The 12,892-nt window shown below is 47.3% G+C and overlaps 1 protein-coding gene across 3 annotated transcripts in view; it reads left to right on the top strand.

The window, feature by feature from the left end:
- The window catches only part of BICDL1 (BICD family like cargo adaptor 1), a 108,343-nt gene that overhangs the window by 81,511 nt on the left and 13,940 nt on the right, over positions 1 to 12,892 (top strand). For 2 of the 3 annotated variants that reach the window (XR_009208938.1, XM_032168539.2), the window contains exons 5-7: positions 4,074 to 4,253; positions 4,971 to 5,189; positions 6,870 to 7,013. Coding sequence is in view for 2 of the 3 variants with exons in the window: in XM_032168539.2 (XP_032024430.1) it covers positions 4,074 to 4,253; positions 4,971 to 5,189; positions 6,870 to 7,013 (543 nt within the window). In the remaining variant the exon portion in view is untranslated. The remainder of the gene's footprint in view (positions 1 to 4,073; positions 4,254 to 4,970; positions 5,190 to 6,869; positions 7,014 to 12,892) is intronic. The other variant, XM_058425134.1, reaches the window with a different exon arrangement.

Below are 12,892 nucleotides of genomic sequence, written 5' to 3'. Positions count from 1 at the left end.
TCTGCCTGTGTCTGTCCATTTGGTGAATCAATTGTTGACTGGAGAGTGCAGACCTCTCCTGGTCTTTTGTTCCCTTGCTGTTATCATTAATTAAGCACCTTTGAGTGTGCATGAGTAATTGAACTAATTTTGTCCAGTACATAAGAACTTGTACTTGTCTGTGCCGAACTTCCTCCTGCTGAGATGTGTGTGGAGTTGTCTAAAAAATAATTGTGAAGCATTTTGCCAGTTTAATATGCCATTTGTAATTGTGCCAAATGCTTCCTAGGAATGTCTCCTTTTTTCCTGTAACCCTGATGTTTTTCTTTCTGAGTCTCCTCAAAACTGGAGTTGGAGAAGTTCCCACTGGACCAGCAGGTATTGCTGATCCACCATAACTACGCAGAGCAGGCTTGCCAATCCTGTCTTCATTCTTTGGGCAGCCAGGCTCCAAACCTTTCCTCGTTAGGGCTATTCCAGATCACTGGTGCCGTTAGCCAATCATTTCCAAGTACTGACGGTGAAGGTGAGGCTCCCAGGGCACCTAAGTGATTGGCCAAAGGCTCTGCAAGGCAGCTTTCTCCCTTCATGAGAACTATAGAGCTCTAAGTGGCTGCCAGCCACCCCAGTCTGCACTTCTGCAGGAGCCACAAGCCAGCTCGGCCACAGGTCTGAAAAAGACCAGTGCAGTGTCTACTTTCTTTTTAATGGAACAGAGATGACCCCAGAAATGCTGTTTTATAAAAGAATAATGTAGCTTAGTTTAAATCCCAGGAAGTTCTCCCCACCACCACCACCACTTCCTGAAAGTCTTCTAAGGACCTGGAGTGGGACGTTGCAGTCCACAGATATGAAGAGTGGGAAACATTGCTTCTGGGCAGACGTGGCATGTGGCATGTGGTCATGTGTCTAGCTGCTAGCAAACTGATGACAATTCTGCAACTAGAGTCTGCTGTATTAAAAGCAAGTTAGTGATGGAGTGCACAGATAAGAAGATAGCATTTAGGCCAGGCGTGGTGGCTTACGCCTGTAATCCTAGCACTTTGGGAAGCTGAGATGGGCAGATAACTTGAGGTCAGGAGTTCAAGACCAGCCTGGCCAATATGGTGAAACCCCATCTCTACTAAAAATACAAAATTTAGCTGGACATGGTGGCGCATGCCTGTGGTCCCGGCTACTAAGGAGGCTGAGGCAGGAGAATTGCTTGAACCCAGGGGGCAGAGGTTGCAGTGAGCCAAGATCGTGCCACTGCACTCCAGCCTGGGTGACAGAGACTCAAAAAAAATAGCATTTAGCAGTTGTGGTTGGGTTGTCCCCTTATATTCAGCAGTAGTAACCTCCCCAGGGAGTTGTACCCTGTTGTGAGCTCCACACAGAAGGGGCCATGGAGAATGCAGTGGGGTGGAGGGGCTGAAGTAGCAGCATGGAGAGAGAAAGAAAGAGCACTGCCCACAATTCCTGACCCCTGCACTGCTGTCCCCTCTCTACCACTGGCGTCATTCCCCTTTTCTAAGCTTCAGTTTTATCTGGACATAGTTGGACTCGTTGATCTCTGTAGCTCTGCTAGCTCTAAAAACGTAGGCTTATGTGAAAATCTCTGAGATCACTTAAAAATCAAGAGAGAGGCTGGGAAAAGTCTAAAGGGCATATAATATATATATTTGGCTTGCAGAATAGAGCTATTTGGAAGGCTATTGAAAAGGAATGTCTCCAAGTAATTAGCTCTTTTCAGTCTTCAGAAAAGGACTGAGAGAGAACAAACAGGTGAACGTACAGGATGAAGGACTGATGTTAGACATGGCAAAACTGTGGACATTTCTGCCCATGAGAGTTAGAACTGAAGCTGTGGACTTCCTCCCTCAAAGATCTTCAAAATAAGTTACTATCTCATCTGTTAATATCTCTCTGGGACAAATGAGGTATGTGGAAACTGGAAAGAACCCTGGACTGGAGGTCATGAGCCCAGTTCTGCTTCACAAGGGTTTTAGGAAAGTCACTTTTCATCTGTGACTCAACTACCTGATGTGGAAGCGAGGGGCCAGCCTAGGGCCTTGCCTCTAATGGTTGGGTGGGGGTAGAAACTCTTGGTATTACTATCCAGATGCTACTGCCATTTCCACCTCTGGCTCCTTTCCAAGCTACTGTTTTTCCCCTTGATTTTTTTTTTTCATGAAAATGTATATATAGTAAAGCATACAAATCTTAAGGGGACAGCCCAATTAATTTTTACAAATACATACCTGTGTAACCACCATGGAGATCAAGATACAGACCACAATCAGCACCCTAAAAAGAATACTTGCCGCTTCCTCAAAAGCAAATCTCTACTCCAACGTTTTTCTACCTCAGTGAAGTTTGGGAACTTTTTATAGACTCATGTATACTTTTCATGTCTGGCTTTTGTTCAACATTGTGTCTATGAAATTTAACCATGTTGTGGCATATAGTAGCAGTATATTCTTTCATTGCTGTATAGTATTCCAACACGTGAACATACCACAATGTATTTATTTTATTTTTATTAGCATTTGGATTGTTTCCCATTTGTGGTTATTTGAACATCCTGTGTATGTCTGTTGTACACATTTCATTTTTGTTGGGTCTACAGCTAAAAGTGGAATTGCTGGATCATAGAATATAGATTATATTTAACTTTATTAGAAACGGCCAATTTTCCAAAGTATTTGTACATTTTCTACTCCCACCAGCATTGCCCCACATCTTCATCAACACTTGATATTATTTGTATTATTTATGTTAGCCATCTTGGTGAGACTTTAATGGTATCTCACTTTGTGTGCCTGTGTGTGTTTGATTTTTTATTGCAAAAGATTTCAAACATTCCACAGTGGCACAGTGTAATGAAGCCCAGCTGTGAAAACCACCAATCCCTGCCCAGTGCTGCCCCATCTTCATAACATCCATTTCCTTTTCTCTCATGTTATTGTGAAGCAAATCTCAGATTTTAATAAGTTCATCTGTAAATAAAAAGTACTAACTCTAAAAGATAAGAACTTTAAAAAATGTAACTAGAGTACTATTATACCAAAAAATTAGCATATTTTCTTAATATCATAGAATGCCCAGTGAGTGTTCAGATTTTCACTTATAAATGTCATAATTTTTTCACATTTTTGTTTGAATCAAGATACAGATTAAAATGGGCCTACATAGTGCGATTGGTTGATATAACTCTTTTTTTTTTTTTTTTTTTTTTTGAGACGGAGTTTCATTCTTGTTGCCCAGGCTGGAGTGCAATGGCGCAATCTCAGCTCACTGTAACCTCCGCCTCCTGGGTTCAAGCGATTCTCCTGCCTCAGCCTCCCGAGTAGCTGGGATTACAGGCACCCGCCACCATGGCCAGCTAATTTTTGTATTTTAGTAGAGACAGATTTCACCATGTTGGCCAAGCTGGTCTTGAACTCCTGATTTCAGATGATCCGCCCTCTTTGGCCTTCCAAAATGCTGGTGTTACAGGCGTGAGCCACCACGCCCAGCCTGGTTGGTATAACTCAAGTCTTTTTTTTATTTCTGTGTTCCTCCTTTATCTGTTTTTTCCCTTGCAATGTTTTTGTTAAGGAAATGGAGTTGTTTGTCCTATAGAATTTTCTTTTTTCTTTTTTTTTTTTTTTGAGATGGAGTCTCGCACTGTCACCCAGGCTGGAGTGCAATGGCGTGATCTCAGCTCATTGCAACCTCCGCCTCCTGGGTTCAAGCGATTCTCCTGCCTCATTCCCCAAGTAGCTGGGATTTCAGGTGCCCGCCACCACGCCCAGCTAATTTTTGTATTTTTAGTAGAGGTGGGGTTTCATCTTGTTGGCCAGGCTGGTCTCATACTCCTGACCTTAGGTGATCTGCCCGCCTCGGCCTCCCAAAGTGCTGGGATTACAGGCATGAGCCACTGCGCCCAGTCAGAATTTTCTAGATCTGGATTTTGCTGAGTGCATCTCCTGATGTAGTTTAACATGTTCCTCTCTCCTATTTATTTTTCTGTAAATTGGTGGTTGGATCCAGAAGCATGATCAGGTTGAGGGTCAATTTGTCTTGGTTTTTGTGTTTGGTAAACCTCAAACCATTTGCTTTTTCTTTGAAAGCTGCACCAAAGCCAGCTGGAGCTTCAGGAGGTGCGTCTCTCCTGCCGACAGCTGCAGGTGAAGGTGGAAGAACTCACTGAGGAGAGGAGTCTGCAGAGCTCTGCCGCCACCAGCACATCCCTCCTGTCAGAGATCGAGCAGAGCATGGAGGCTGAGGAGCTGGAACAAGAGCGAGAGCAGGTGCTGACCTGCCTGTCACCCCACAGGCGAGACTACCTGGGTTGCTTAGGGCTCATCCTCCTCCCTAGTGCTCAGCTGCCATCCTGGCAAGGCTGTGCCCCTGTGCCTATGTCAGCCCCTTGGCCTGCTGGCTAGAGTGTCGTGAAGCAGGCCCTGATGGAGCATGTCCCTGGCCCTCCATTTTCCACCCACCTTACCCATTAAGACATTGAGCAGAATTGCTAGAGGACAGAGTGTCATAGGCACAGCCAATTCCCACTCATTGTCACCCCAGTTCCTCTTAGGAAATGCTTGTGCCATCAGCTCCATGCCTGTTATACTGACAGAGTTCCAGAGCAGTCATGATCCGTCTTCTCCATCTAACTGGTTTCTCTTCACACTTTTCATAATACCCAGAACCATTCATTCCCCTGATTGGTTTCTGACTCCCACCAAAGTAACTGATTACATAAAGAAGTACTTTATATTGCAAATGGAAGAAGCTAGAGAACAGGGAGAATAAGAATTTGGAGTCTGTATAAATGTACTTGGTTCAGAATAAGTATTATTTCTTGGGACCAATGAGTTTTAAAAAAAAACAAAACACAGAACAAAAAACCCTTTCTTCTAGGACTGCTGTCTTGGGTATCAGTATTTTGGGTTCAGATGCTAGAAAAAGATGGCCAGGTAGCAGTCTTCTCTAGAGTCTGTAATGAATGGTAATTCTCTGTGGAACAGCTGAGACTGCAGCTCTGGGAAGCCTACTGCCAGGTTCGCTATCTGTGCTCACACCTTCGAGGCAATGACAGTGCTGACTCAGCCGTCTCCACGGACTCCTCCATGGACGAATCTTCAGAAACCTCGTCCGCCAAGGATGTGCCAGCCGGCAGCTTGCGCACTGCCCTCAATGAGCTCAAGAGACTGATACAGAGCATTGTGGATGGCATGGAGCCCACGGTAAGAGGCCAGTCTGAGATGGTCCTTACCCCACAGGAGCTGGCCGTTGGGAGGTTAGAACCCAGTGCATAGGGTGAGGTCAGCCCTGGAACTGGAACCCTATAAAATATCTGCAATAATTCTCCTGAGCCCTTATTGGTTGTTTTGGATTTTGTTTTTGAGACACTCTCGCTCTGTTACCCCGGCTGGAGTGAGGTGGCACAATCTTGGGCACTGCAACCTCTGCCTCTCAGGTTCAAGTGATTCTCATGCCTCAGCTTCCTGAGTAGCTGGGATTACAGGCGTGCACCACCAACCACACCCAGCTAGTTTTTGCATTTTTAGTAGAGACAGGGTTTTACCATGTTGGCCAGGCTAGTTTTGACTCGACCTCAAGTGATATACCCATCTCAACCTCCTAAAGTGCTGGGATTGCAGGCGTGAGCCACCACGCCCACCGTGAGCCCTGATTTGAGAACACCAACTACTGCTGTGATGAGGCAGAGGGGCCAAGTGCCAGGGCTCCAAAGGCAGCTTCCTGCACACACCAGGTACACATAGACCCTTTTTCTCCAGGTAGTGATGTACAGACAATGGCGGCTTCCAGTTTAAGGGCTTTCCTTGGAAACTTTGCATATAGAAGTTTGTATCCAAGTAAAAACTGCAAGTTGCTATTTTATAGCCCTTTGGTCCTAGTGGTAGAGTTAGCTGTGAATTGGCAAAAGTAAAAGATCTGAAGCTTCCGCCAAAAGAATGTAAGTGAGCACAGGAAGTTGGGAATATCAGCTCTAAGGGCCTTTTAGAATCCTAGATGTGGCCACCTGTGGAGGAGAGGACTGTTCCCATGGGCATCCTGGGCAGTCTGGCATTTCTTCCAGCTTCATGACACATTTCTCCCTGACTTACCCTCCACTCATGCGCCCAGCTTTTTGGCTATTATTTCTCCTCACGTTTCATCCTCCTACAGAAAACTTGTGTCTTTCTGCCTGTATTGGGTAAAGTAATATGAAGGGCAGCTGTTCTGTCTGACCACGCCGTACTGATTTGTGGGAGGTATTGTACTATGAGGCCAGGTCATTGTGGGAGAAGAGAGCTGTCAGAATGTCGTGTGCTATTCCCACCACACGGCTTCCTTTCTCCCAAGCCTGAAACAAAAGTGAACATCTGTTTGTAAGTTGAAATTGAGCAATCTTTTTTTTTTTTTTTTTTTTGAGACGGAGTCTTACTCTGTTGCCCAGGCTGGAGTGCAGTGGCGCCATCTTTGCTCACTGCAACCTCTGCCTCCCGGGTTCACGCCATTCTCCTGCCTCCCAAGTAGCTGGGACTACTGGCGCCCACCACCACGCCCGGCTAATTTTTTGTATTTTTAGTAGAGACAGGGTTTCACTGTGTTAGCCAGGATGGTCTTGATCTCCTGACCTTGTGATCCGCTGCCTCAGCCTCCCAAAGTGCTGGGATTACAGGCGTGAGCCACTGCCCCGGCCACAGTCTCTCTTCTTGACCCCTTCTTCCTTCCACCTTTTGTCTCTTCCCTCCTCCTTTTCTCCTTCCCTTCATCTTCCCTACTATCTTTCCCCACATCATTCCTCCACTCTCACCCATTTCTCCTCTCCTCTCCCCTGACTAACCATCTCTCTCCCCCTTCCCTATCTCTCCTGTACCCTTACCATATCTGTCTGGCTGTCTTTGTTTTGCTGTCAGAGCTCCCGGAGACTTGATGATGACTCCTTAGAAGAACAGATAAGGCAGACCAGCGAGGACTCGAGAGCCCTAAGGGAGCTCATGGAGGGAGAGAGGGGTAAACTGAGGCAAAGCCTAGAAGAGCTGCAGCGACTCCACAGTCAGGTGAGCACCCCGACCTTCAGTCCAGTGCAGGGCATGTGCACCTGCCCCTGGCTCTCTTGGGACCCTTTTGAGTTTCTCTCTCCCATTTCTGTGTGAGAAGTGGCTCTCCATCAAATCAACAGGGAATGGTGACCTGAAGTTGAGGTAAACTGAATGTCTTCAAGAGAAGGACCCAGTCCTTTAGCCCAAAGTAAAATTGGCAGGGATGAGAATAGCTGGTCCTCCATTTCCTCCAGTGACACTCTGCCTTATACAGAGCCAAAGTTAATCTGACTGGTAGATGCTGACAGCCCTCTGGCTACTTATGGGTGCTTTTCCAGCAGCTGCTGGGCAAGGAAGTTTGCAAACCAAGGGACAATTGATCTTTACAGCACAGTTCCCTTTTGTAAGTGCCATCACTTCTCTCAGCCTGTTCTTCTGCTTTAGAAGAACTTACTGCTACTCTTGCTGTTCCTTTCTCATTTGATCATGATTTCATCTCTCTAGAGAATGCTGAAGAAAGACATTTATATTCTGATCTGAGAAACTTTAAAGGACTTATAGGCAGCCCCACCCAAAAAGGAGCTTCTAAAACCTATCCTAGGAGATAGATAAAGGCTCTTCCTGTTGACTGTGGTCATGTGTAGAGGTTCTGTGCTGCTTAGGAGTAGGGGCTGGGGTGGCACCAAGCAAGTAGCATCTAAACCTTGCTCCTGCCTCTCTCCTTTCCTGGCTCAAAGCTGTTCATGCCTTGCTGCTGCATGAGGTTTCTTTGAGATGGAATTTAAGCCTGCCTTTCACTTCAGTCAGTATTTCCTCTTTTTTTTTTTTTTTTTTTTTTTCTTTTTGAGACAGGGTTTCACTCTGTTGCCCAGGCTGGAGTACAGTGGCGCAGTCACAGCTCATTGCAGCCTTGACTTCTAGGCTCAAGCAATCCTTCCACCTCAGCTGCCCAAGTAGCTGGGACTACAGGCGTATGCCACCATGCCCAAGTAATTTTTTGTAGAGATGAGGGTTCGCCATGTTGCCTAGGCTGGTCTCGAACTCCTGGGCTCAAGAGAACCACTCACCTCAGACTCTCAAAGTGCTGGGATTACAGGTGTGACCCACCACATGAGGCCCCAGTCAGTACTTCCTACATTTGAAGTATCTTTATAGAAAGAAACTCCCCTTTTTTGGGGGTCATCTCGTTAGTCTTCCTGATATTTTCTTGGAAAATATTGGGAGACCCACCTCCAGCCATCTACTGTCCTCTTCCTTCTGTGAGTGACCAGATAACAAGGACACAAAGATGCCATTTCAATCTGTGGCTTGGCCAGGCACGGTGGCTCACGCCTGTAATCCCAGCACTTTGAGAGTCTGAGGTGAGTGGTTCTCTTGAGCCCAGGAGGCCAAGGCAGGTGGATCACTTGAGATCGGCAGTTCGAGACCAGCCTGGCCAACATGGCGAAACCCCATCTCTACTAAAAATAGAAAAATTAGCCCAGTGTGATGGCACACGCCTATAATCCCATCTACTCGGGAGGCTGAGGCAGGAGAATTGCTTGAAACCAGGAGGCGGAGGTTGCAATGAGCCGAGATCATGCCACTACACTCGAGCCTGGATGACAGAGTGAGACTCTGTCTCAAAAAACTGTAGCTTGCTCACAGCCAAACGCTAGAGACTTGGGTTAGGCAGCCACAGGCATTCACCCGCCTGAAACCTAAGTTCTTCAGTGGGTAATTTGGCCAGAGAGTGATTCAGACTCAGAGGCAGATCTTCTAAAGTGGAAAATAAAAATGCAGGAGAAAGTTGAATCTGTAAGGTCTTTGGATTAATAAAAGTTTTGTTTATTTTAAAGCCTATTTAAATTTCCATAGAGTGCTTCTGTTTATGAGTTCTTTAATATTAACTGGTTTTGTTGTTTTGTTTCTCAGAATTATAAAACTAGAACTCCACAGTGGATGCAGGGGGCATTGTTTTATTCAGAAACATAAGCAAATTGTAGGTTGCCAAGATTCTATTGTGAATATTTAGGAACCCATTTCCATTTCCACCTGGAAATTTTTCTTAGAAGTTCAGCTGATAATGGTTTAGGCCAATTCCTGTAGATTCTCTTTCAAATGGTTCACCAAGTGGAAGGTTGTACTCATGTCCCACACCGGGTATAGAATTGGACTTCTGTAGGCCATCTCTTCCCAGATGCTCAGTCAAAGCAGAAAACGTCTCAGCCACACTGCACGTAGCAAAGCCACCTCATGGGGAGTAACACTGGCCTCCCAAGGCAGGGGTAGGGTGCAGATTGAGTCCCAGAATGACTGCAGAAATTGCTGTGTCTGCATGCAAGGTTGGTTCAGCATCCACTGACACCCACTGCGTGCCTAGTGCTGCACTAGGCCCTGAGAGGCACCAGATGGATGTGCAGGGCCCCTGCTCTCTAGGACCCCACAGTGCCAAGAGGACAGTCAGAGCCATCTCTGAGCCCTTTTGGGGGCAAGGCCCAGACATGGTTAGGTGGGACTGAGGTTCTAGCACACAGCACCTGGACTGGGCTCAAACCTCATCTGATGGCTGACCCAGCCTCTGAGCCTGTTACCTGAGAGTGTTCTTTTCTCTCTTGAAAACTAGGCCAGAGGTCAAAGGTGTGGGGGCTGGAAGCCTACCCAGACTTTTAAATAAAGGAAAGCGTAGGTTTAATTTGACTGGTAATTATTTTTTAGAAGCAAAATCCATAGCCAGACCTGAAGACTTGCCGGCACCTGTTACTGTGCTTAAGGAACAAAGTCCTTCATGTGGTGGTGTGCTGCCTCCTACCCCACTCCCATCAGTGGCAAGGAACTGCCTCCTCCTCTGTTCCCCAAGTGGCCCACCCCTCAGCTCTGGTGTGTGTGGAGCAGCTGCTAGGACGCAGGGGGGTATTCTGCGATTAGTCTGTAGAATATGAACACGTTATCAGTGAGGCCCTCAGCCAGTTCTCAGGCCTGTCACCCAGGTGGCAGGAGGCTCAGTTAGAAGCATCCCATTTCTGTTGTTTGGATCCTTCATGCTTGACTCAAGTGCACACTTGTTACTCCAGAAGGGGCATGAACATGCAGAGAGTGCTGGGATCCTCTGGGCTTCACTCGCCAAATCTGGGCGCCTCTCCTCTGAAATCTCAGCATGGCCCTGTCCTCCATCCTCCATCCTCCTAGTTCCTGCCCTATTTCAAGACCTGCATCCTTTCACACCCTGGCTATGGTCACCACTTCCCAATTTATCTGCCTTCCCCCAGCCCGCCCACCCTCACATGCTTTGGATTGATCTTCCTGAAGCGTGACTTGAAACTGGGACGCCCCTTACAAGTTCTGGGTGGGTTCCCATTATCAAATGGCAGGAAGCCTTGAGCCCTTGTGGCTGTGCAGTCTGGCTGCATTCCAGCCGCATAGGTCCCTCTGGTTTCCCTCTTGCCCCCTTTGCTTTAGCAGAACTGAACATAGGATATAAAGGGCAGTGGCACACGCACCCCATGCTACCCACATCTGGGCCTTCTCCCCAGCTTTCTCTGTGCCCAGAAGGCCTTGCCTCCCACCTGCTCATATCTCCATGCTAATCAGCCTTCAAGTTCCCAATCTAGCGTCACTTCCTCCTGAAACCCTCTTGATTCCCTTCCTCGTGGAGCACCCCTGGCTCTGTCTTGTCACAGTTACCCTGCTCACATCTCATCTTCTCAGTCAAACCCTAGACCCCATGAGGATGAGCTCAAGGTCTGATCTAGCTGTGTCCTCTCCTAAAGCATCTAGCACAGTACCTTGCTGAGAATAAGCATTCAAATGTTGTTGAACAAAAGAGCAAATTAAGCCTTCAATATGTTTTCTTTGCTATTTAATTGCGGGGACACCCACCATATTTTGGAAAAGTGGATTTGGGGGTGGATGTAACCTAAGTCTTTGTATAAACAAGCCAGATCGGTTATCATGACAGCAGTGATTAGGTCCCACCTTGCAGGAGGGAGGAGAGAGTAGAGCTTACAACCATATGCCAGGCACTGCATTGAGCCCTTGATATCATTTATCTCGTAATCCTCAACGACAACTTAGTGGTGAGAAATAGTTATTTTTATTCCTGCTTTTTATGAAAAGTATGTATAGCTCAAAGAGGGCAAGTGCCTTGTCACCTCTCCTAAGGCACATGTCTGGTAGGCTGTAACTGGACCAGGTTTTTTAGGCCAAAGTAAAAAGTTCTTCTGAAGTTTTATCTGGAGCATGTTAAATGTTGGCTTTTCCTGCCTAGCATGTAGTTTTACCTGTCCCTTACTCTGCTGGCAGAACGTCTAACTGGCCCACAGCTGGCCCAAGGCCACGGCAGGGCTCGTTTGGCCTAAGAGGAGGTCTGGCTGTCTCTTCCAGGCACTTTGTGGGTCTTGAGTCCTGGCCTACCAGGCTGCAGAGTCTGCTGCTAAATAGGGAGAGGCTGGGCTCTGCCCTGGTGCCTTGTCTGCCTCAGGGCTAGATGCATGTGTGTGCTGGGTAGCCGCAGGTGCTCCAGCCTGTTCCTCCCCGAGGCTTCCGCCCTCCTCACCCAGCTGTCCCTACCAGGAAAGCTGCTACCAGTACAGAGCACCTGGCCCTGATGTTTCCTGCCAGACTCTGCAGAGTATAAAACCCATTGCTTATGGTGGCAACAGATTGTCCTTCTGTCCCTCTTCACTGTTGGGTGTCCTCTGAATTCCTCCAGAGTGGCTGCTACCCCAGGGGCTGGCAGCTCTGCCGTCTCATTCTGGGGAATGTCTGAAGTGTATTGATTTTCAGACACTTCAAGATCAAGGGAAGCTTGATCTTCAGCCTTACACCTGGGGTCTTTGCTCAGTTTCATTCTAGCTGAAGAAGATTAGACCTGGGACTTGAAGAACAGAGGAGTATACTGAAAGGTGGCATCTGTCCCCTTGTGGGAGGGAGGCAGACCTGTATGGATGGATCCTCCCTTGGAAAAATGTCAAAGTATGTGTAATATTTAACATGAAGGCAGGGTTAGGCATCGTGACTCACGTCTGATCTTATCAACTGAGAAGAAGGGGCTCCCACCCTTTCATTATTCAATAAATATTTATTGAAAGCTCTACCAGGCAGGGTTTCTGGTTGCAAACAGCAAAACATGTACTCTGCTTAATGTAAGCAGAAAGAGAATGTATCAGACCTGAAAGCTTACAGAATCAACAGGAAAGTGGGAGAACTCAGCTCCAAAACTAGAAAGGGCCATGGGAAAAGGGACAACAGAAACAAACTGCTGCCCGTGTCACTAATTCCTCCCTTGCCTGAGGCTTTGCTGTGCTCAGAGCTGCAGTCCCTGGAAGGGGTTGTAACTGGCAAGTTTGGTCATAGGCCCATGCCCAGACTGCCTGGGAAAGGAAATGTCTATTCCTTGTTGGCTTCTTTAGTTGGAGGTCGAGCCTTGTGTCACACCAAGTCTCACACAACCAGGAGTGCCCCCAAAATGGGAAGAGATTTTGGATGATGACTAGCCAAAAAATGACAATTGTCTACTGCTTTGAGATTAAGCACCCTACACAGCCAGGCTCTGGGATGCACAGATGGATGTGACATGCTTCCTGCCATCACACAGATCATGGTGTACACAGGGTTACCGTACTGTGGGGCAGGGTAAGCTGTGGTCCCTGACGGAGCCCCTGGAGGGGTGCCTCACTGCCAAAGGTTGACTCCCAGCTGGGGCACAAGGACCTGAGAAGGCGGTGGTGCCCTTTGCTGAAGCCTGGGCCACAAAAAAGGTAACAGGTTTGAGGTGGAAGATGATAACGTCACTTAGGTGTCTAAGTTCCCTGTGGCTTTCACCTGGGGAGCTGAATGAGGAACGAAAGAGAGCTGGGCTGTGCCAAGGGCTGTCACTGGGGAGCAGGGTCTCCAGCTTTAGAACCATCCAGGGCTCT

This window comes from Hylobates moloch, unplaced genomic scaffold (assembly GCF_009828535.3).
Source record: "Hylobates moloch isolate HMO894 unplaced genomic scaffold, HMol_V3 SCAFFOLD_12, whole genome shotgun sequence".
In the NCBI taxonomy this organism is placed as follows: domain Eukaryota; kingdom Metazoa; phylum Chordata; class Mammalia; order Primates; family Hylobatidae; genus Hylobates; species Hylobates moloch.
Note: the sequence above shows the minus strand (reverse complement) of the source record. Positions and strands in the feature narration are given on the sequence as shown.